Here is a 23,789-nt window from a genome sequence, read left to right on the forward strand (position 1 = left end):
ATAGAGGCGTCGATCTAACTTAGAATCATTTCGGAAATCTAAGTTGAGATCGTGACTAAATTCCGATCTCGGTGAGACGAAATCTGATTACTACTCTTTTATTATATTTGTGCTAACTTTTGTTTTACAAGGTAGTTTAGCTTTTATTTTTGCCTCGGACTAACACATCTTGCAGGAGAAGGACTTTCGGAGAAAGGTAGTCCGGGCACCCGGAAGGCAAACATCTATCATGTCTTCATGAGGAGCGCGCTGATTGGTCGGGCCTACGTCACGGTCTGGGCACCAAGAAGGGATTTGGGCGCCTAGAACATCCTACATAAGGAGGTCTCGCTCTGGAGTAAAATATAACAACGTCTTCCAACGACTGCTCTACTATGCTATGCTCCTGCAACGCTGCTTCCCTGACAACGTGCTGCTAAAGTGTTCTTCCTTTTTGTTGTCGGTATTTCTGTTTAATTACACTTGTACTTGATTTTGTAATCATATTTTCGAACTGCTATTGCATTGCCCAACGAAAGCACTCGACGAGTATGAGCCTTGGAGTAGGAGTCGACGAAGGCTCCAAACCAAGTAAAACAGGTTCTTGTTAGCATTGTTCTTTTACTTTTCCACCATAGTTTGCAAAATCGCGATCCGGAACGTAGGATCGTACGATCCTACGATCCGGAAACCCAAAATCGATCCAGGATCGTGCAGAATCATTTTTGCAGTAGGATCGCAGCAGGATCGGTAGGATCGGAGCAGAATCAGTAGAATCGGAGCAGGATCGGAGCAGAATCGGAGTAGGATCGGTGGAAGCTTTGAGAGGTCATAACTTTTGACTCGGATTGAACCACGGGGCCTATAATATATCAAATTAAAGCTCGTTCAGAGATCTTTAATAAATTTCAAAGTTTATCCTTAACCATTATCTTTTTTTCATCTTATTAGAGTTTTAAATTATTTAAATATATGTTTAATTATATTTGAGTTAGTTTTTTATCAATAATATTCTGTCATTTATTTTTCTCAAAATAATAAGTTTTTGGATGTCTATTGTCTAGTATTGTGTGGCATCAACCAGTCTTTAGAAGATTATTTCCGACATTCATATTTGAATCAAAGGATTCAATAGCTTCTGTTATATACGTTAGATGCTTTGTTGACATTTAAATTGAATTATCTTATAAATCAAGGAAATATTTTTGACATTGTATGTGTTATTATTATTGTGTTAATAGATATTTTATATTCTTTCATTTTATGATATGAATATATAAATATTATTACTATGCGAGAATGATAGTTGAATTACAAGTTAATTTAAATTTGTACATGTAGTAATGTAATTTGATGTGTTGAGTGTAAATAATTGCATATATATACAAAATTAGTTATTTATTTATATGTAAATGAGTTTTTTAAGTATTTTTTCTAATTATTAATCATGTATGATAAAATTTTAAGGGTTTTTGGTAGGATCGTACGATTCTACGATCCGATCCTGACCGATCCGATCCTGACCCTAAATCGATCCTGCGTAGGATCGCGATTCTACAAACTATGTTTTCCACTGTGCACTCGACTACAAATTTTTCGATTGCTATTCACCCCCCTCCCTCTAGCGCTTTCACGATCCAACACTTAATTCATTCGAAAGTATAACTAGTGGTTGAGTAGAAGAAAATACGTAAATATAAAGCATCCCAAGTTAGCTACTCATGACTGACTAATCTTAAAGTGGGTACATACCACATGGAGCTAGAGCAACATTATTTGGATTCATCAAAAAATTTTGAGAACTTTAGGAATTTAGAAAATTTGGAAGATATTGTTGAATATATAAAATATTTTAAAAATTTGGAGGATATTGTTGAGACCGAAATGTAGCTAGGGGGTGAATAGCTCTTCGCGATCTTGTGCTCTTCGTTGCTTTGTTTCTTCGACGATGTGCAGCGGAAAATACAAGAAACAACAACACAACGCTAACACAAGGGATTTACTTTGTATTCACCTCAAGAAGAGGTGACTAATCCAAGGATCCACACACTCACGCACCCTCCACTATGAAATCACTCCTTTACGGTAATTACCGAAGGCGGAGAAGCCTTACAACACTCTCAATACAAGAAGAAAGCAAGGGAAGACAAATACAATAAATATCTTACAAGATATGCAATGAAAACTCTAACTCTAGCTTCTTCTTCTTACTGTAGATCCACCTCTTGACTTGGAAATGCCTCCAAGAACCTTCAAGATCTGGCGGTGAGAGCTCTGTGGAGAAGCTGTAAAATCGCTTATGTCGCTCGTGGAGTGGAATCGAAGAAGTGACAAAGAAACGCTCGCCAACGGCTAATATCTGCGCCAACGGTCGGATCCCAATTGATTGAATTGCTCCCAATCGATTGGGGAGGTTTTGGATCGATCGGCCGATCGATCCAGAGCGCCTCTATACTCTCGGGAATTGCCTGGATCGATTGGCCAATCGATCCAGGGCTTATCGCACGAAATCGCAGCTCCCAATCGATTGGGCGATCAATTGGAGGCTCTGAATCGATCCGCCGATCGATCCAGAGCTATTCTGTGTGATCACGAGCTTCTCTCAATCGATCCACCGATCGATTGGGAGGAGGCTTGTCTCGAGGAATAACCCAATCGATTAGCCGATCGATTGAGCATGAGCCAATCGATCGACTGATCGATCCAGCTCATGGTTTTTGCTCAAAACCAAGTCCAAAGTCCCCTAAACCAACATCCGGTCAACCATGACCTGTTGGTACATCATGCCTAGTATCCAATTACCCTTGACATGCTAGGACTCCCTCACCAAGTGTCCGGTCAATCCCTTTGATCCACTTGGACTTTTCTCCTCATGCCAAGTAGCCGGTCAATCCCTTTGACCTACTTAGACTTTCACCAGATGTCTAGTCAACCTTGACCCATCTGGATTTCCTCGTGTCTAGCTTCACTCACCGGGACTTTCCCCTGCCTGGCTTCACTCACCAGGACTTTCACCTGACTTCACTCACCAGGATTCTCCACTCTGCCTAACCTCCTAGTTAGGACTTTCACCTGGCTTTACTCACCAGGATTTTCCAGTCAAGTATCCAGTCAACTTTGACCTACTTGACTCTCCTTCACAATCTCCCCACATGAACAATTGCACCTGCAATCTCCATGTATTGTCTACATGTATTGTCAAATATCGAAACCTAAACATCAAGACTCGAGCTTGAACCAATTCAAGCTCAGTCAACCAGGTTAACCTTGACCTAGGGAATATTGCACCAACAATCTCTCCCTTTTTGATGTTTGACAATACCTCCTTTAAGTTAGGCTAATCTCATAGCCTCAACCTTCTTCATGTCAATATATGAATGAAGATTCCCTCCATTCTCCTCCTTTTCTAGAAGGCAAACTCCCTCTTAGGTAATAAAGGCCTAACTTAAACCCTACATTCTCCTCCTATTGGTACACATAAAAAACTCTCCCCCTGAAGAGTTACCCAACGTTTGTTACACCTTCACTCGTTGTGCACAACATAATAATGAAGGTCACATACCCTTCATTATTCTGAACGCTCATCCTTGAGCATATACCACTTGGTATATTCACACACGATTCAAATGAAAGTCTCATACCCTTCATTTTCATCAAATGCTCATCCTTGAGCATATACCACCTGAACAATGAAGAAATCCATTCTCCATTGTATTCAAATGTCCAACCTTGAGCATTTATGCTAAGGAAGGTTAACCACCTTCCAAGGTGTATGAAAAATAGATTTTCATATCCTTAAAGAATAACTCCCCCTAAAGACATGCACATAACTTCTGTCATTGCACCAACAATGACTTGGAATCCCTAAACATATAGGAAACCTAAATTTAGAAGTTTTGAGGTTCAAAAATTTAATATTGAAACCAAACTTCAACCTAAACCTCTACTTAGTCTTTCTTAACCAATCCATCCTTGTTTTCATCATGAAAACTCCCCCTAAATGTATACAAATGTATTTTGAGGGGTAAGGAGGGGTTATATAGACAAAAAAATGCTGAACTCTAGCTTACCCAGCCAAAATCAGCATTTCAATCGATTGGAGTTGGGTCCCAATCGATTGAACCCAGCTGAATCAATCCACTAATCAATTCAGACTACGTGGATCGATCGGTGGATCGATCCAGCGAGCTTCTGCTCGCGAGAAATGCCTTCTCAATCGATCGCCCGATCGATTGAGGCACTCCAATCGATCGGGTGATCGATTGAAGCTCTGAAAATGTTGAAATTCACTTTCAGTCAATTTCAGAAACTCCCCAAAAATTTTACAAAATTCAAAAAATCATGAAAATTCATGTAGACATTCCTTAGGGCATATACTATCAAGAAAAAAAATAGTTTTCTATGAAAATATTTTCTATTTTCCAAGATTGACACAAACTTGAAAACTTGTAAAAACTTTAGTGTTTTCTTCTAGTTTGTGTCTAACTTTTCAATGATGATTGCTATCAAAAGATAGTCTTCATCAAGGTTTTTTAAAAGTATTTTAAAACCTTTTTTCAAAACCAATATCCAACCATGTTCTTTGGGCTCAATAAACATGACTTGTATATTAACTTTCTCAATGATTGGAAAACACATAACTAGTGTTGTTTTGATGAACTTAAAACTCAAAAGAATGCACTTAATCAACACCTTGAGTTTTGTTCATCACCCTAACATCTCACTTGTATCTAATGTGTACGAAACCACATACAAGTCACCTTATAGTTCTTTAGTGAGATGTAAACTTTGATTTTTGTCCTAATCTAGGGATCATGCATATCTATCTAGGTATTTTGAGGTTAGGAATATCCACCAAGGATGTTACTTGTTAATGAATGTCATTTGTCCTTAGTTTACAAGGAATTAAAATAATGCATGATGCGTTATAGCATACATCAAAGATAAATAATTTTCAAAAGAAAATTTCCTATGACTACATGATGTATGTATGACATGACATGATATTTTGTGTTTTTCATAATAAGGTATGTGTGCAAAAATAAATATGATGTCATGACATATGATGGGCAAACAAAGCATGATAACTTAGCATAAATAAAATACCTATAATGTCTATCTAAGTATCCTTAAACTTTAGCTAACATAAAGTTTAAACCTAGATTTCCCAATATTTTCTAAAAAAATGTCAAAACCCAATTTTGACATTTCCTTTGCTTTTCCTACATTGTGCCAATTTAAATTAAGCATATTCCTCATATTTTGGCACAAATTACTCTTTTAAAGAGTAACAAATTAAAATAAGACTTAGATTTGCCTTTAACTTCCCAATAAAATGCCAAAATCCCAACTTGGCATTTCTTTACGATTCTCCCACTTATGCCAATTTAATTTAAAATCAATTTTCTCAAATTATGTCACATTTTACTCATTTCAAGAATAAATCATAATCCTTTTCATTTTCAAAGGTTAATAATAACCTTGAAAATGCTCTCCGAGTGTCAACTTCATCAAAGTTGGGTTAACTACCATTCTAATCGAAGTTGACACTCTCTAACCCATCTAAGGGGTAGAGAAAATGCTCCTAGGAATCCAAAACCTATTGGTGCTCCTTGGATGCTCTAGGTATTCACTAGGGATAACTTCCCTAGATACCTTCCTAGTGACCTTGTTAGGCTTCTTAGAGTCATTGGTCATCTTTTCTAGATCAACTCTAGGGATTTCTTCCCTTGTGACCTTTGTGACTTTCTTAGACTTCTTAGAAGTCTTAGTCACATTGTTGTTGCAAAAATACTTTTAGGGATAACTTCCCTTGTATTTTTGATTTGACCACTAGGCCTAGAGTTAGTTCCATAACTATATGGAACTCTATGGTAAGAAGGCACATCCTTTTTGGTTTTAGGTTTGTATCCCAAACCTCTATGACCCTTGGATGACCCTTGTTGTCACAAACCTAGATTTTGCTCATTTTACCCTTTTAGGATATTTTCCATCCTTTTAGGATCTTTTCTAATTTATCAAGTCTTAACCTCAAGACTTGATTTTCTCTCATTAAATCCTTAGTTTTTGGTTTTTTATTTAATCCTTAAGCAATTTTACTTTTAGGCTTATAACTAAAATCCTTAGAATTCTTGCCTAAATTTTTATCAACCTTCCTAGACCTAGGTGTGGTAGTTTTAGCATGAAGAGCTACATGTTTTTCCTTAATGCTATCATGCTTCCTATTTTTATGGTAAATAGCATTAAAATGATATAAATTAGAACTAGCATACTTTTTACCGTTATTTAAAGGGGTAGGCTCAATAAATGATACCTTGGAGGCTCCCTCTTGAGTTGTGCTTCCGCCTTGAGCCTTGCCCGCTTTCTTCCCCTTGGGACATTGACTACAATAGTGTCCCTTTTGATTGCAAGAGAAGCACACAATGTGCTCCTTGCTCTTCTTTGTTCCGGGAGCGGTCTCTTTAGGCTTCTCCTTGCCCTTTAGTGCCACTTGGCTCTTCTTCTTGGCCAATTTTGGGCATTTGCTTTTTGTAGTGCCCATGTTCCCTACACTCAAAACATATAATATAATTTTTATTCTTAATTGAACCATTTTTACCTTCATGTGTAGGGATGACACTTGCTCCTCCATTTGATGTTTCTTGATTTTTGGAGGATGCAACATATTCTTCTCCATTTGACCTGGATATAGAAGCTTCTCCTTCTTCTTGATCCGATGTCAACAAAGGTCTCTCCCCCTCAATTCTAGAGGTGGAGACTTCATCTTCCTCTTCATCCTCTTGTACATGAAACAAGGAATATGCTCCTTCCTTGCTCTTTTGGTTGCACTCCTTTGAGGATGAAGCTTCTAGGACTTCTTCTTCCGATATTGAGCACCTCTCAACCTCAGAGTCTTCTTCTTCTTCTTTTTGATCTTGATTCAATGAATCACCCTCATTTGATTCTTCTTGGATTGGTACAGTGGAGGGGATCTCATGAATCATTGCCAATTTGTTCCAAAGCTCCTTGGCATCCTTGAATTCTCCAATTTGATCCAAAATGTGACTAGGTAATAGATTTACCAAAAGCTTGGTTACTTTATCATTTGCCTCGCTCCTTTGAGTTTGTTCTTGGCTCCACTTGCTTCTCTTGAGAACTTTGCCCTTTGAACTTGTTGGAGCTTCGAAGCCTTCCATGAGAGCAAACCATTGCTCTATCTCCACCATCAAAAATTTTTTATCCTTGATTTCCGAAGATCGAAGCTCATCATTGTGAACGATGGAGGCACCCTTGTATCGAATCCAAGTCCATCTTGGAATTCCATTTGAAGTTGAGCTTCTTGAATGAAGTCTTCGACTTGTAGAATTGCTCCAACTTCTTCACCCTCTAGCTTTTTGCCCCTTCCGACGATGATTCCGGTGAAGAGCAACCTTGCTCTAATACCACTTGTTGGGACCGAAATATAGCTAGAGGGGGGGAGGGGGTGAATAGCTCTTCGCAATCTTGTGCTCTTCGTTGCTTTGTTTCTTCGACGATGTGCAGCGGAAAATACAAGAAACAACAACACAACGCTAACACAAGGGATTTACTTGATATCCACCTCAAGAAGAGGTGACTAATCGAAGGATCCACACACTCATGTACACTCCACTATGAAATCACTCCTTTACGATAACTACCAAAGGCGAAGAAGCCTTACAACACTCTCAATACAAGAAGAAAGCAAGGGAAGATAAATACAAGAAATATCTTACAAGATATGCAATGAAAACCCTAACCCTAGCTTCCTCTTCTTGCTGTAGATCCGCCTCTTGACTTGGAAATGCCTCCAAGAACCTTCAAGATCTGGCGGTGAGAGCTCTGTGGAGAAGTTGTAAAATCACTTATGTTGCTCGTGGAGTGGAATCGAAGAAGTGCCGAAGCAACGCTCGCCAACGGCTAATATCTGCGCCAACGGTTGGATCTCAATCGATTGGATTGCTCCCAATCAATTGGGGAGGCTTTGGATCGATCGGTCGATTGATCCAGAGCGCCTCTGTGCTCTCGGGAATTGCCTGGATCGATCGGTCAATCGATCCAAGACTTATCGCGCAAAATCGCAGCTCCCAATCGATCGAGCGATCGATTAGAGGCTCTGAATCGATCTGCCGATCGATCCAGAGTTGTTCTGTGCAATCGCGAGCTTCTCTCAATCGATCCACCGATCGATTGGGAGGAGGCTTGTTGCGGGGACTCACCCAATCGATCAGCCGATCGATTGGGCATGAGCCAATCGATCGGCTGATCTATCCAGCTCATAGTTTTTGCCCAAAACCAAGTCCAAAGTCCCCTAAATCAACATCCGGTCAACCATGACCTGTTGGTACATCATGCCTAACATCCGATCACCCTTGATCTACTAGGACTCCCTCACCAAGTGTCCGGTCAATCCCTTTGACTCACTTGGACTTTTCTCCTCGTGCCAAGTATCCGGTCAATATTTTTGACCTACTTGGACTTTCACCAGATGTCTGGTCAACCTTGACCCATCTGGATTTCCTCGTGCCTGACTTCACTCACCGGGACTTTCCCCTTCCTGACTTTACTCACCAGGACTTTCACCTGGCTTCACTCACTATGATTCTCCACTCTGCCTAACCTCCCAGTTAGGACTTTCACCTGGCTTCACTCACCAAGATTATCCAGTCAACCTTGACCTATTTGACTCTCCTTCACAATCTCCCCACATGAACAATTACACATGCAATCTCCATGTATTGTCTAGATGTATTGTCAAACATCGAAACTCAAACATCAAGACTCGAGCTTGAACTAATTCAAGCTCAGTCAACCAGGTCAACTTTGACCTAGGGAATATTACACCAATAAATATTATATGTGAGAAAAAAAATGAGGATATTGGATATTTGGAGGAATGCGAGTATTTTGAGAAAATATATTTTCTTTCGTATTTGAAGAATTCAAAATATTTATAAATGAAATATTAAAATTTTCATTCATCTCGAATACCAATAGCGAATAAAAAAAAAATAGAAAATGAAAATAATGATAAGATGAATAAAATAAATAATTTTTTTTAAAAAATTAAAAATTTTAATTTAACCATTGAATTGAACAGTGACTAATTTTTTTAATCATTGTTCAATGACAGACTAAGACTCATTATCTGTGTTTTTTTAACAAATATAAAAAAATATTTAACATTAAAAATAAAAGAAAAAAAGTTGAAAAAGGAGTCACTTCTTCCCTAGACGTTATCAGCTCACAATGAGAGCTCCGAAGGTAAATCGGAAAATATTCCTGATCGATATCTAACAGCTAAGTGAAAATTTACATGCAGTGTTCATTGACAAATATAATTTTGCATGTCGTCTCTATTTCTCAAATTTTTTATTTTTACTTCCTAGTCAAACATATTTACCTAATTATTCATGATATTTTTAGATATAAAAAGTTCAAAAATCAGTATAATTCATTTTAAATTTAGTACATTAAATTTAGAATCTAGTATATTTTTTATCAAATTGAGTACGATTCTTTTTTCATCTTAATTGGATGGAAAATATATTAGATTTTCTTTAAATGATACTCAATTGGATGAAAAATATACTAGATTTTCTTTAAATGATAAATAGTGCTGAATTTAGGAGGAATTATATTTAAAAAAAAGTTGTGCTCAATTTAATAGAAAATATACTCAATTCTAGTTTAAAGTGCTGAATTTAATAGAAATTATACTCGTTTTTAGACTATTTGTACCTAAAAAAAATATGAGTGTTCATTTTGATAGAAAATATACACGATTTTCTTTAAATGGTACTCAATTGGATGAAAATATATTAAATTTTGTTTAAATGGTACTGAATTTAGGAGAAATTATATTAAACAAGGAAAAATCATGCTCAATTTAATAGAAAATATACTTGATTCTAATGTAAAATATTGAATTTAACAGGAATTATATTCGTTTTTAGATTTTTTTATACCTAAAAAATATGAGAGATAATTTTGATAAAAAATATACTCGATTCTAGCATAAAATACTGACTTTAAGAAGAATTATACTTATTTTTTGACTTCAAGAAGAATTATACTAATTTTTCGCCCGATCATAGAAGAATTATACTTATTAGGTCATGATATTTACATGAGAGGAGTTGAAGCAAAGAAAACTTTGCATGTAGAAAGTGAAAACAAAGTTTTTTGAATAGAGGGATTGCATGCAAAATTATGAATAAGATTGGAGCTTTTTCTCCACTTTACCGAGCTAACGTTTTTAAGTCTTGTCATTCCACTTAAAAAAAATTACTCCTGAAGTGCCATATAATTTGGAATTAAATCTTAGATTTCTGATTAATCATCAAAATGTGTGCATCGCGTCGTAGTTCAGGGTACCTGCACAAACTACTTGTTTTTAGTTGGTATAGATATATAATTTACATCGACTAATATTAAGACGATCAATTTAGTCATATAAAAATTTCTCATATATCACTAAGACAAATTAAAAAACGCTCATAGTAAACCATCCACCAATCTAATATTCCTAAATCAACCATCTATTAAACCGAAAAGACTCAATCTGTAAATACCTATAAAATTGAGAATACGTCCATGCACCTTTGCTCGGTCCTTGCACGACAACTTTTGCTTATTACATATTGAATGCTTCATGAAACTTATTTCGATTCTCTACTGTGGATTTTTATTTTTCAGTTTTTAAATAATGCCGGTTTAGATGTGGACCGCGTCGAGATTACGCAGAAGAAAACGAAATGGCCGGCCGACTAAAATCTGCATGATGATTAGTGTCGTAATTAAACCACTAACGTATTAGTGCCGGGTCCGAGTACTCTTATCAACACTTATCCGTCGGATTATTATTGACTGAGATATTTTACACATGCTTTTACCAATACAGTGGTACTGAGACTCCCTAAAAAATCCCTTCAAAAGTTTCTGAGATATGCGGCAATGAAGCGGTGGGTCAAGTTACTATAAAAAATTTATCATACCTTAGTTTAAACAATTGATCTAGAGGTATTCTGTATATGACATTGTTATCCGTTGACTGAGGTGTCGGATTTGAGCCCTCTTATCAACTCTTTATCCATTGGATTATTGTTGACTGAGGTGTCTTGCGCACGCTCTTATCAACACAGTGGTACTGAGGCTCCCCCAAAAATCCCTTCGGGTATTTTTAGGATATAGGGCCGCGAAGCGGTGGGCCCAGTCACTATAAAAAGTTTACCCTACCTTAGTTTTAACAACTGATCTAGAGGTGTTTTGGATATGACATTGTTATCCGCTGATTGAGGTGTCGGTTTCGAGCCCTTTTATCAACTCTTTATCCGTCGGATTATTGTTAACTGAGGTGCCTTGCGCACGCTCTTATCAACACAGTGGTACTGAGGCTCCCCCAAAAATCCCTTCGAAGTTTCTGGGTACGGGGCTGCGAAGCGGTGGGCCCAGTCACTATAAAAAGTTTACCCTACCTTAGTTTCGTCCCCGGGGCTATGGTGTTGCGGTAGGACATCTAGGTTATCACCCAAGCAATCATGGTTTGAACCCCAACTACGACGCATTTGCAGGAATTTTTCCTCCAAATGGAGGGTGTAATCAAAGGATGATGGGCTTCTGGGATGACCGCCGCGTGCGCTTCCCGATTTACCTTAGTAGCCGGTGGAAAACTTCCGTTGGATCGGACCGATCATCCTAAAGGATAACCAATAAGACTAACTGAGATTATCATTTTTTTAGAGCGTGCAATCAAAGGTCCTCTCGGGGTGGTACGATGGTTAAAGTATGAGATATTATCACATAAGGTCTTGGATCAAAATTCGACGTGTACGAGCATGTCATCCCCCATCTCTTGGCCACTTGCACTAATGGCTAGTAGTCACATGTGATTTACCTCCTCCGTATTGACCTAGGGACGGGTTGACGGAGGCGCTGGGACGAGCGAATTGCCTTTTACCACAAGAGCGTGCAATCAAAGGATATTGTACTTCTTAACCATTCGTCATGAATGCTTCCCAATTTATCCTTGTAGCTGATGAAAAAATTCCATATATAGCTAAGGTTGTAATCGAGCTGAGCCTCCGAACTCTTGAATGCTTGAGTTTGACTTATTTATAATCGAGTCGAACTTAAGCTTTATTTAACAAATATATTCATGATTTATGAGCTTATTCGAGTTTTTTATCGAATCTAAATGAATTTAATAAATGGGTATTGCTAAATGGTCAGAATTTGGCCAGCTAGAATATATGTATGCATGCATATGCATGGGTATTTTAGTAATTTCATATGTATATATTAATTACATGCATGTACATGCATGCATTATAATTGGGATACAGAGATTTTTAGCTGGCCAGATTCTGGCCAACAAGATTTACTCTTAATAAATATAAATTATAAATTTAAATATTCATTTAAAATTAAATTATGTAGTTAGAGTTTATAATTTTATTCTAATAAATAAATTGAATATATTTATCTATATTTTTAGTGTAAAATCTATAAATTTAATATTAAAATTATTATTTTTTTATTTAAAAGTTGATTAATAAATTTACTAGCGAACATGTTCACGAATTAACAAATCGAGTATTATGAAGTTTGAGTTTGATTTGTTTATCTTAACAAGTCTTATTAAAAGAACTCAAACAAACTTTTATCGAATCGAGATTCGAATAACTTATAAGTGACTTGATTTATTTATACCCCTATCGATACACTAAGTCAATCCAAGACTAATTTGATTTATCATTTTTTTATAACCTTGATAACAACACCCATTTTCAGGGCTTCTTCTCTAATAAAATAAAGGAATTAAATTAATTGTTAAAATGTCTTACCGTTGCACCGTTGATCCAGGATATTTCCACAATTATTTTTCTAATTTATATCTAATATCTAATTTATGTCGATTAATTAATTAGGTGACGATGAATTTGATCTTAAGAAAATTTCTCATCTAATAATCAGAAAGTTCATCTTAAGTCAACCGTCCAAAGGTAGATTCGCTATCTTAACTGCCCCCCTAGTACCGGTTCTACGGATATGGAGGGAGGTTCATGCAGGTACACAGGCCATAGGCACATTACGGGGTAAACCCCAGGTCGTCAGTTCCTGAGAATCGACCCCTGGCTATTACGCCAGAAATACCATGCGCCCACCGTCTGCGCTACACCCTGGGGACTTAAGTCAACCGTCCAAAGACGTCTATGTGCCATTGCTCGAGGGGCCGGGGGCTCTGTTCAAAAATTTAGGGGACATTTGGTTTGTGTTTTCCATGTTATTTTCTGTTTTCATTTTATGAGAAAATAGAAAACGCGTTTGATTTGTGTTTTCCATGTTCATTTTTAAGAAAATGAGAGAGCGTTTTCTAAGAAAACGAAAAACGTGAAAAAATCATTTTTTAAAAAAATGAAAAATATATATTTTTCAAAAAATAAAAATATAAATGAGACAAACAAGACGTACTCTTAATTTCGCTGATGACATTGAATGCGTCAAGAAACTTATTTCGACTCTAGTGTGGATTTTTTTTTTCAGGTTTTTTGAGTAATGCCGGCTTAGACGTGGACCGGGCCGAGCTTATGCCGTTCTTCAGTAAAACGAAATGGCCGGCCGACTAAAATCTGCATGATGATTAGTGTAGTAATTAAACCACTAACATATTAATTTAGAGCTGCGAGCAATTAAAGGACACTGGGTTTTAACTATCCGTCATAATTATTTTCCAATTTATCATGATAATCAATAGAAAATTTTCATAAGATACCTTAAATAATTAATTATGATTTAGAGCCTTGATAACCTCGTCAATTTCACGTCTTCTTCTCTAATATAATAAAGGGATTAAATTAACCTCGTAGTTAACGCGCGATTAAATTTGAGTGAGTTAAGACAAACAACGTGTGCATGGAAGTGAAGACCTATGCATCAATGCTGCCTTGCTATTTAACTCCGCTCACGCATTGCATTACTCCGGCAACAAACTCAATCCTCTTTGCTCCTCCGCCGTGGCCATGAAGTCGATAACGAGCGCTCCGGCGGCGTCCCTCCGGCCCCTCCAGTTCATATACTTCCTCTTCTTAATCCTTCTCCTTATCTCGAGGTTAGACCTCGCCACCTCGAGGATTCCGTCGCCGTCGCCGTCTCCTTCGCCTGAGCCCTCTCCAGCTCCGTCACCGGAGTACATTCTCACACCCTCTCCGGCTCCTCCAGCATTCGCACCACCTTATCCGCTGCCCACTACGGTCGACGCTGAGATGAGTAATGAGGTCTCGGAGATGGCAAAGGAAAAAGCAGAGGACGCGAGCATAAGCACGACGAGGATAGCCGTGGTGGTAATGGGGGCGGCCATCTTGTCGTGGATGGGGGCAGTGGTGTACCGGAAGCGACGAAGCAACGGAAGGCGGTCAAGGTATGTCGGCGGCCACGCCGTTGCACGTCGACGGCGATCCTTCGAAGAACACTACTTTTAAGACATAACCTTATTCAAATTTCCATACCTAATTATTTTTCCTATTTTTATTCTTTATTTTTTTAAAAACAAAATCACTCTTAATAATTACGTGGAGTGACAGATCAAAATTGGATAATTAATCAAATGACAAGATAGTTTCTAAGCTTCTGCTACTGATTGGATAGCTATGTATATCTTGATATTATTAAAATAAAAAAGGACTACAATAATGCATCATCATTCAACATTGGATGACAATAAATAATTGGGAATACAGCAACGATAAAAACGAAGATACTTATCTTTTATTTTAATAATTAGTAAAGCAAAATATTCTAATTTCTCCTTTTATTGACTATTTAATTCGTGGTGTATCCATTGATAGCGAGTCGGTCAAAATGTGCAAAACAAGAGTTGACCATTCTAGATGTCGTGATACCTTCGAGATTCGTTGTTGTGGTTCTTATAATTAATTAACAGATTGCCAGAATAATAATAAATAAATTCACGGTATCTAAAAAATCTCATGAAAATATATATTCTATAAAAAATATAAGGAATTTTCTTTCAAGAAAAGATAAGTTTGAAAGGTCCTTTTGAGATATATATATGATTAATTCCCCTGTAAATTTCCTTTTCGTATACGCTTGTTGAACAACGATATTTACACACACAAAAAAAAAAAAATCGAGAATTTTATTCATAATATAATTCTTCAACTTTTGGCATAATTTCCAAATCATATCCAAATGGGTTAGCTAATAATGCATACATTTAACTTTAGCAATAATGTATAGTATATGCGCATATAATTTCCTTTAATTTTAGTATTATCATCCTTTTATAGGACATAGATAATTAATGGATTCCTCCAAAGACATCCCATTCGATAGTTTGGAGGCTAGGAATATTCCACTTCCTCAAGACATAATCTATGACCTCATCTCTTCACTCATATCCAAACTTCACTATAGTTTAGTATATCCACATCGTGCCAATCCCCGTGCCAATCTAATCATAATAACAATTAATTAACAAAAATCCCCGTGCCAATCTCACTTAATTACCGTCACCTCAATCTAATCAAGCCATCGGCAACCAATGATGGTTGCTTACCACCAACAGACTTATCGCGCTCTCATTCGTCGAGCCCGCTGTCCTCTGTCATCGTGATCCAACCTCTCGTTTTCCCCACTTTAACACGTGTCGAGATGCCTTCGCACGTCACGTAAAATCCCGGAGGGTAGTTTCGGGATTCCGTGATGCAACGTCTTTACGTAGATATCGACAACGCCACTCGTCGTTTATTGGCTCCCCGTCCCAGCGTGGCTCCGCATCCGTCCGATCGAGAGGGGCCCGTCGTGATCGGACGACTGTCGTAAGGGATCTCCGGGTGATAATTATCAGGCGGCCTCATAGCTCGACGCGTGTGAGTCAAAGGCCACGTCACTGGCTCGTCGGGTTCCGCTGAATTCGTCAACCAGATGTCTGACGCCACGTAAGTTTCATCCCACTACACGACAAAAAAGCTCAGCTTGATATAACGACTCGGAGACGATCCCCTACCAAAAATTTCATTTCTTCCTCGTTTCTCTCTGTTTCGATGCCTTTCTCAGTGAAAACAGAGCAGAATCCTACTGCTCCCGATATGTCGTCGAACCCGGCAGCAATGTTACTGCCGCCGGGGTTCCGCTTCCACCCCACCGACGAGGAGCTCATCCTCCACTACCTCGCCAACCGAGCCGCCGCGCAGCCGTGCCCGGCCCCGATCATAGCCGAGGTCGACATCTACAAGTTCGATCCTTGGGACCTCCCAGGTTTTTTAATTTTCCTGCAGCCACAATTAGTTCGCCTTTGTTTTCCAAATCGTTACCTTGCTAAATTGCTCGCGCTCGGTTGAATTCAGCCAAAGCGTGGTTTGGGGACAAGGAGTGGTACTTCTTCAGTCCGAGGGACCGGAAGTACCCGAACGGCCTCCGACCGAACCGCGCCGCCGGGAAGGGCTACTGGAAGGCGACCGGGACCGACAAACCGATCGCGTCGAGCAAGGGGAATGGGAACATTGGAGTGAAGAAGGTGCTTGTTTTCTACACCGGGAAACCGCCAAAGGGGACTAAAACCGATTGGATCATGCACGAGTACCTTCTCTCTCAGGCGCACAAAAAGATGAACAACAATTGCAAGGCCATGAAGCTCCGAGACTCTTCGACCTCGAGGGTAATTTGAATTCACTCGAAATCTCTGAAAAAAATAATAGACGAGAAGTTGATTGCTGATGAAATGATGAATGATTTCAGCTGGACAATTGGGTGCTCTGCAGAATCCACAAGAGATCCAGCTCCCACGAAGCAGAGAAAGAGACATCAACATCCGCAGACGATGTGGGCGTTTCCATCACTGCAAGTCCTCCAAGAACGACAACTCTTCTACGTGACAGCATTCTGAACCTGCCGAAATCATACTCCTTGTCGGAGCTGCTGAGTGCCGTTGACTGTCCTGAGATCTCCCAGTTGCTCGAGCACCCTTACGACGCGCTCGGCTTGTGGAACAACTCGTTCAGCCAAGATCTCAGCAACAGCTGCTTCCAAATCGAAACGCTCTCCCCTGTTTCAGTTTCAGAGATCAACAACAGCAACTCGCTGAAGCGCCCCTTCACGACCAATTACTGCTTCCAAGATGGACCTAAAATTTTTCCGGCAGAAAAAAAAGCAAGAACAGAAACTAATTTAAATTTGACAAATCACCAATCCTTCTTCAACCAACACGTCGTCGTGTCGGGATCTCACTTGGGCTAAAGCTGTGAAGCCTGACAGTAAGAACAGAGTACCTCTGACGTGGAATTCAAGACCAAAATTTAATTTCTCGTGTAGATTTCCTCGCGCGATCTGTAGTGGATAATGAATTAGTTAAACAGTTTGGGAAAAAAGAATTGTGATGGTTTTCCCGAGTGTGACGTCATTGACCTGTATTTCGTCTTAGGATTGTGCTGTTGGATATGAATTGTATTGGAAATATTGAATCTTTTGTCCTGTAGTATTGATGTTCACCGGGAGAACACCTAGAGGCATTTATTCCTATCCTTATCCAACTTCATGGATGGCTTATCCAAAGCACTTTCAGTCTAAAGCTCCCATTTTTATGATAAAAACAACCAAAAGCTTCTAAATTTTGAAAGGAAAAGTTTAGATAGATTACATGATAATGTGCTAAACAACCTCATTGGAGGTTAAACACTCCAACTTCTCCGGTTTCTCTGACAAAGCATCGGACAGTGGTTCGTGATAAATTGTCACGGAGCGCCCTGATAATCTTCAGATTGAAAGGCGAATAATTCTGATCAATTGTCAGACGTTGTTTCAGATCATGCTGCAGAAGATGATGCTTATCCGATGAGGTGGAGAAGATGTGAGTTCAGTCATCGCTGAGCTTTTTGTGCAGTACGTGTCGAATGTTTGCAGCATATGATAAGTATAGGAAAGGACTAGGTGCCGTACTCATGTCGTCCTTAAGATTATGAGAGTGTGCGAGATAGCAATGTCGCCTTTTGAGGCTGCCCATTATTCAGCTAAACATTCAACGGCGTAGATAGCGATTTAAAGGATTCTCAAATTAGTCTGTTCATCTACCTTTATTTTAGATTCAAAGAGTTGGATCTTTAGAGATTTCTACTACCTCGAAATCTAAATGCACACCACCCACAGTTATTACTAAATTACAAATTAGTTTATCAAGCAATTCAAGAACATATTCTTTTTGGTTAAAGAATAAAGTTTGTCCTCGCATACTTGCAGTCTTAACTCGAAGAAATCCACACTTTCATTGCCAAATTTCCAGCATTAACATTTTTTGCAAAAATGTTTCTGACATAAGCAACCCAAGTAGTCATCAGTCATAACCCTGAATCAAACTCACGGGACTCAGAATTCATCTTCTTCCATTTTTTTCTCTCTCTTTTATGCTTATGTTGCTCCAACTCCTAAGAAATCGATGAACACAACATTGTCCTTCCTGCCACCATCTGTTTCAGTTTCACCGTGCAACAGTGCATAATGAGCACCGTGATTGACAACTGTTGCTAATTCAGTGGCAGAACCTTCGGAACTAAGATCAGAGTTCCCCAATTGATCTCCCATTTGTGCCAGACCACCATAGCAGACATTCTCAGATTCACCAGATTTCTCCTCAGAGCCTAAGAATACAGAAAATCACAGATTAAAATCTTGAAAAAGAGAGATTTTGATGACCATATTCTTTAAACATACCCAACAAGAACTGAAGTTGTCTGTAGTTGGAGACAGATTCATCCCTGTTGTTGAATACGCTGGATGATTCCCCACTCCATGCATGGTTTCCAGTGCTGCTCACGATGTTGATCTCCCTGGTGGATTTCCTGCTCTTGTAGCCACTGCACTGCGCTCTTTGTCTCCTCGCCATGATCACGTGCCACTGGTTCTTCACGGCATTGTCTGTTCTCCCTGGGAAATGCCTCGCAATATGTGCCCATTTGTTCCCATAAACCCTGTGGAAAGCAAGCAGCTTTTCTTCTTCCACCAGACTGAAGGCTCTTCGGTTGATCTTGGGGTCCAGTTGGTTGAACCATCTCAGTCTGCAACTCTTCCCTGATCCATAGAATTTAATCAAGATGAATGAAGCATGAACAACGATGAAGATGATTCATTTTTGTGTACCTGATCTTCCGGGAAGCTTCTCTGCAATCAAGTTCCAGTTATGGGGACCAAATTGGGTCACAAGTTCCTTGAGTTTTGCATCCTCCGACGGCCTCCAATGGCCTCTCACACAGACCTTCACCTGTTCACCCTCTCGACCTGTTTCCAGCGGACAAGGGGGCGTCGGCGGCGCCGCGGAATGCAATCCCAACGTCGTTTCAGAATCCTGCGGTCGGTGACTCATTTTCTGCAGGAGAAAATGAAGTGATTTCGATCAAAAAGAAGCGATTTTGACACTTCTCCCATGTGGATTTGGCCCTAAAACTCAATCTAAACGCATAAAAAAAAAGGATCTTGCTTACTGATTCAAGTCTGACGACTTCCTTGCCGATGAAAACACAGAGGATCTCAAAAAGAAAGAAAACCCCCACGCGTCTCTCTCTCTCTGACAATCTAATCCCCCGTGCGGATGGTTGATCTCTTTCACGTGATCTTCTTCCTCCTCTCGCTGCTGCGCCGCTGTGTCTTCTTCTTCTTCTTCTTCTTCTTCTTCCACAAATTGTCACATGCTCCGCCTCGAACCGATGCTGGCCCTTTAAACAAACTCCTCGACAGTTACCGAAATTAATCGTAACGGACGCTGTACTGCGTGTTGTGTTCCTGTTGTTTCAGGAAACTGCATCACCCGCCGTGATTGGTTTCCAATACTCGTGCAAAAGTGATCTTCCCTTCCTTCTCCGCCGAAATTTTTAATATATATAATCTATTTATCTGAGCCAATTAAAGTATATATTAAAGCAGCAATTAATGGAGAATATACATGGCTTCTGGTATAAACTTCCAAACGTTGTTGAATTTGCTTTTTCGTAATTTTGAATGATTTTTTTACTTTTTCTTTCTGCTGGTATCTCATTAATAAATAAAATAATAATCTTTTGATAGGAAACAATTCAAATTATAAATAAAAAAAAATGTTCGAGAAGTATAGCTAATTTTTATATTTTGGAAGAAAGATAGATATACACGGATGGAATTTTTCATCCGATCTCACACGGTCAGCCGGGCCACACGGTCAGTGAGGAGGAAAATTAGGGCAGAATCAAAAGTGGTTCAATATATTTTTATCAGAATTTAAAAGTTACTTTTTTTTAATAAAAAGTGGTTCAATATATTTTTCTTTTGTAATTTTTTTTTTATTTTAACTTTGCTATAACAAATACAAAGTAACTACTACAGTATGTTAAAATAAATAAATTCAATTTAGTTAAAAACAATATATATACATACAATATTTTTTTCATGAATTTGATTAAAATTATTTAAGTTAGTTAAAATCATCTTGAAAATTATTATTGTAGTCATTAAATAGATGCTACAATTAAATGGATATTATAATATTATAATATTATTAAGTGGTTGTTGTAATATTGTTGCGACTACTAAATTATTATTACAATTATTTAAACCTTTTTAAAGCAATTTTAATCGAGTTTAAGTAATACTAACCAAGTTGATAAGAACTTTTTGATATAAAAATATTTTATATATAATAATTTTGACCAAATTAAATTAAAAAGAAAAATAATTTATTTAATACATTATAGAAGTTATGGTATAATTGTTATAGGTTGTCACAACTAATTTATGATTGTTATATATTGAAATAAGAATATGTTTGGTAAAGAAATATAATAAAAGGTATTTTTTATGCAATTTAATTTTTGCTCATTAATTAATTACACGCGTGAAATATACTTCCTTTTGCTTTAATTGGATTCCTTAAATTACATTAATGTCTATTTCCTTTCTTTCGGACAAATATGCATGCATGTATCTTTATAATCCATTCCTAAACCCTATAACTCTAAATCCTAAATTACAATTTATTATAAAATTTATTTTTTAAAAAATATTAATTATTTTGATTAAATTGATTTTGATTTTAAATTTTGGAAATTATTAAAAAATAAAAAATAAATTTTTTTATTAAACCAATCAAGCTTTTATTAAAAAAATAATATATTTTAAAAATTGGCTAATTCATACCAACCGAATTAATTGCTTGATTTTAATTACAAAATTTAATCGATTTAGGTTGTCTAAAAAAAATCGATTAAGTTTGATTTGATAGATTTGATTTTAACTGGATGTTTAACAAAAAACATGATGCAAATTAGTGAACATGGCTACATGTTGATCACCAAATCAGCCTTTTATGTTAATTTTTATCTCTTTTTTTTTCAAATTCTTTTCTGACTTTCCACCTATCTCATTGTGGAAGAAGACTTTATAAACAGTTTTAAAATATATAATGTATCATTTTCAATGCATAAATTTAATTATAAGTCAACTTATGGGATAACATTTATAAATTTATTTCAAATTAAAGTGTAATATATTTTTTATTTTGTTCTCATAAATTATGATTAAAGATTACATTTAGAGTAATTACTTTTAACACTTAAATATTTTTGAAATTTAATTTATCATTTTTGGAGTTAAATTCAAAAACAATTTCAATTTAATCAGAAGTTAATTAAGTTTGTCATTATCTTAGCTTGTTATATGTATTGAGCATATTGTAGTCATACGTTTAACTGATGAGTACTCATTTACTAGTTTAATTAATCGAATGTGAGATGGATTTGGCTTCCTAGAAATGAAATTGTTTGAGATCTCTGAGCTAATTCTTTAAACTAGTAAATGAGTACTCTTTAGTTAATTTATTGCACTGAGTAGGCCGGCTAATATGAATAGTAAAATCAATAAGGTGGTGATTATCGGTGGAAGGGATATGGCTTTCGCGGTAATTGAGAATCTAATGTCGATTGTCATAGTACTTACACAAGATGTGCAACTTGTCTTGCATGGGACGGGTACTGTGAATCCCGGCATGGTGGAGGAAACGACTCAACGGGAGAAGGCGATTTTGGTTGTTGTGCCACAACAATCTATTCATGGGGCTGCTCCACTAGTGCATGATGCCACAACAATACATTATGATCCAACAACACCAAATGTGATGCATACCTCCTCTACAGTAGTAAACTTGCAGTAGGATAGAACTGATGACAGGCATCAGACTTTGGGCTCTTTTATCATAGTTTCCTTGGCACAACCAATAAGTGTAGGATCATTGGTACGTGAGAGGAGAGGTGGACTGTGTATTTTAAAAACGTTTATCTTTTCAAGTTTGTAAAACAAAGTGTGCAACGGAAAGAATAAAAGAAGTATGAATAAAAAGAGACATAACACAAGTGGTTATTTAGTTCAGAGCCTTTAACAACTCATACTTTAAGACCCACAATCTTTCAAACCATATCGATAGATAATTCACTAAAAAATTCTTCAGAAACTATGGAAAGAGTGAATCGAGTATAAAAATAAAGAATAGTGTGACAACTTTCATTGTCTTTTGAATAATAACAATGTAACTAACTTTAATTAAAAGTTATCAACATGGGATTATCGAAGTTTAGAGCTCATGTATTGGTGTCAGTCTATCAGCAATAGTTGAATGTCATGAAGTAGTAGCTTAGCAGCAATAAGGTGTGTTCAGAGTAGAAGAAGAGTCGTAGTAGCTTGGGAAGAAGTTCTGTTCATTGTGTTGATCGAACATTGCTTTTAAAGAGTGTTGAAGGCACTTCCAACCTCATCTGAAGTGTCTCCTAATGATAATAATGGAAATAATCTCTAATTGATTTCAATCAATTAAGATTTATTATATTTGGTATCACAATCAAGATCGACATGAATCAAATAGGAAAAATAATATTTCCAAGTCTATTATATTACTATATTTATAATTATTACGATTGTATGTCTTATTTAATCTTTCCATTATTGTTTTAGATAACTTGTATAAATAAGCCTATTTGCTTTAGTAATAAGATTATCAAAAAATTTTATATTATTTCTTTCCTCTACTTATTAGTTTTTTTATGGTATCAAAGTTATGATCCTTCACTACTTGTTGAGTCGATGACTATTCATGATTACACATATTAAATGAAATATAGTTAAGGTTAAATATAATTCATCGTGGTTTGAAATTCAATTGAATTTTATTTTTTTTTATATTAGAGAAATGTTATGATAAAACTTCGTTTGAAACGATGTGGTAGAAAGCAAAGTGCGACTTGAAGGACATGATCAGCTGTGGATTTTTACATCCACCATTTTCCATAAAAATGAAAATGCTCTTGTCTTGATATAATTTGTTCCGTTCCATTAGGAATCTAATTTGTCTTAGATAGATAGTACGTGATGGAGCTCGCGCTAGTAGAAAAGATTGATTTATTTATCAAGGGAAAGAATCTAGGATTAGTGCTAATCAATCAATAAGTTCAACCAACTTTGTAAATATATCATCAATATCAATATATAAAAAAAATCTAAAGGTTTAAACTTGAAACAAGTTTAAAAAAAAAAATCTATAAAAGAAAATCAATTCTTGTATTCCATTTATATAGAAGAAAATAACAAAAAAACAAAAGGTATTAGATGAATAATCTAATTAATATAGAAATAAAATATAAATTATAAAATATATAATATATAATATAAATAAAATTAAATAAAAATAAAAAAATATAAGATATATATATATATATATATATATATATATATATATATATATATATATATATATATATATATATATATATATATAACGTGTATATATA

At 36.8% G+C, this 23,789-nt stretch overlaps 2 protein-coding genes across 2 annotated transcripts; one reads left to right on the top strand and one right to left on the bottom strand.

Annotated features, from left to right (window-relative positions):
• Nucleotides 1-16,019: 16,019 nt before the first annotated feature.
• Nucleotides 16,020-17,470, top strand: LOC121973136 (NAC domain-containing protein 2-like). The gene is made up of 3 exons (XM_042524722.1): nucleotides 16,020-16,254; nucleotides 16,344-16,654; nucleotides 16,735-17,470. The coding sequence occupies exons 1-3, from the start codon at nucleotides 16,041-16,043 to the stop codon at nucleotides 17,230-17,232; spliced, it is 1,023 nt and encodes a 340-aa protein (XP_042380656.1). The 5' UTR covers nucleotides 16,020-16,040; the 3' UTR covers nucleotides 17,233-17,470.
• Nucleotides 17,471-18,220: 750 nt separating this feature from the next.
• Nucleotides 18,221-19,761, bottom strand: LOC121973137 (transcription factor MYB54-like). The gene is made up of 4 exons (XM_042524723.1): nucleotides 19,467-19,761; nucleotides 19,126-19,351; nucleotides 18,700-19,056; nucleotides 18,221-18,626 (listed from the first exon to the last, which is right to left on the bottom strand). The coding sequence occupies exons 2-4, from the start codon at nucleotides 19,346-19,348 to the stop codon at nucleotides 18,397-18,399; spliced, it is 810 nt and encodes a 269-aa protein (XP_042380657.1). The 5' UTR covers nucleotides 19,349-19,351; nucleotides 19,467-19,761; the 3' UTR covers nucleotides 18,221-18,396.
• Between the last annotated feature and the right edge of the window lie 4,028 nt (nucleotides 19,762-23,789).

This window comes from Zingiber officinale, chromosome 4A, assembly GCF_018446385.1.
Source record: "Zingiber officinale cultivar Zhangliang chromosome 4A, Zo_v1.1, whole genome shotgun sequence".
NCBI lineage: Eukaryota > Viridiplantae > Streptophyta > Magnoliopsida > Zingiberales > Zingiberaceae > Zingiber > Zingiber officinale.

Bases quoted from the DNA above. Each gene is read 5' to 3' on its own strand.
- LOC121973136 (XM_042524722.1), top strand. From the start codon at position 16,041: ATGCCTTTCTCAGTGAAAACAGAGCAGAATCCTACTGCTCCCGATATG. The intron at 16,255-16,343 runs GTTTTTTAATTT...GGTTGAATTCAG, and splicing joins CGATCCTTGGGACCTCCCAG to CCAAAGCGTGGTTTGGGGAC. The intron at 16,655-16,734 runs GTAATTTGAATT...GAATGATTTCAG, and splicing joins GAGACTCTTCGACCTCGAGG to CTGGACAATTGGGTGCTCTG.
- LOC121973137 (XM_042524723.1), bottom strand. From the start codon at position 19,348: ATGAGTCACCGACCGCAGGATTCTGAAACGACGTTGGGATTGCATTCC. The intron at 19,057-19,125 runs GTACACAAAAAT...TCTATGGATCAG, and splicing joins GAAGCTTCCCGGAAGATCAG to GGAAGAGTTGCAGACTGAGA. The intron at 18,627-18,699 runs GTATGTTTAAAG...CTGTATTCTTAG, and splicing joins ACAACTTCAGTTCTTGTTGG to GCTCTGAGGAGAAATCTGGT.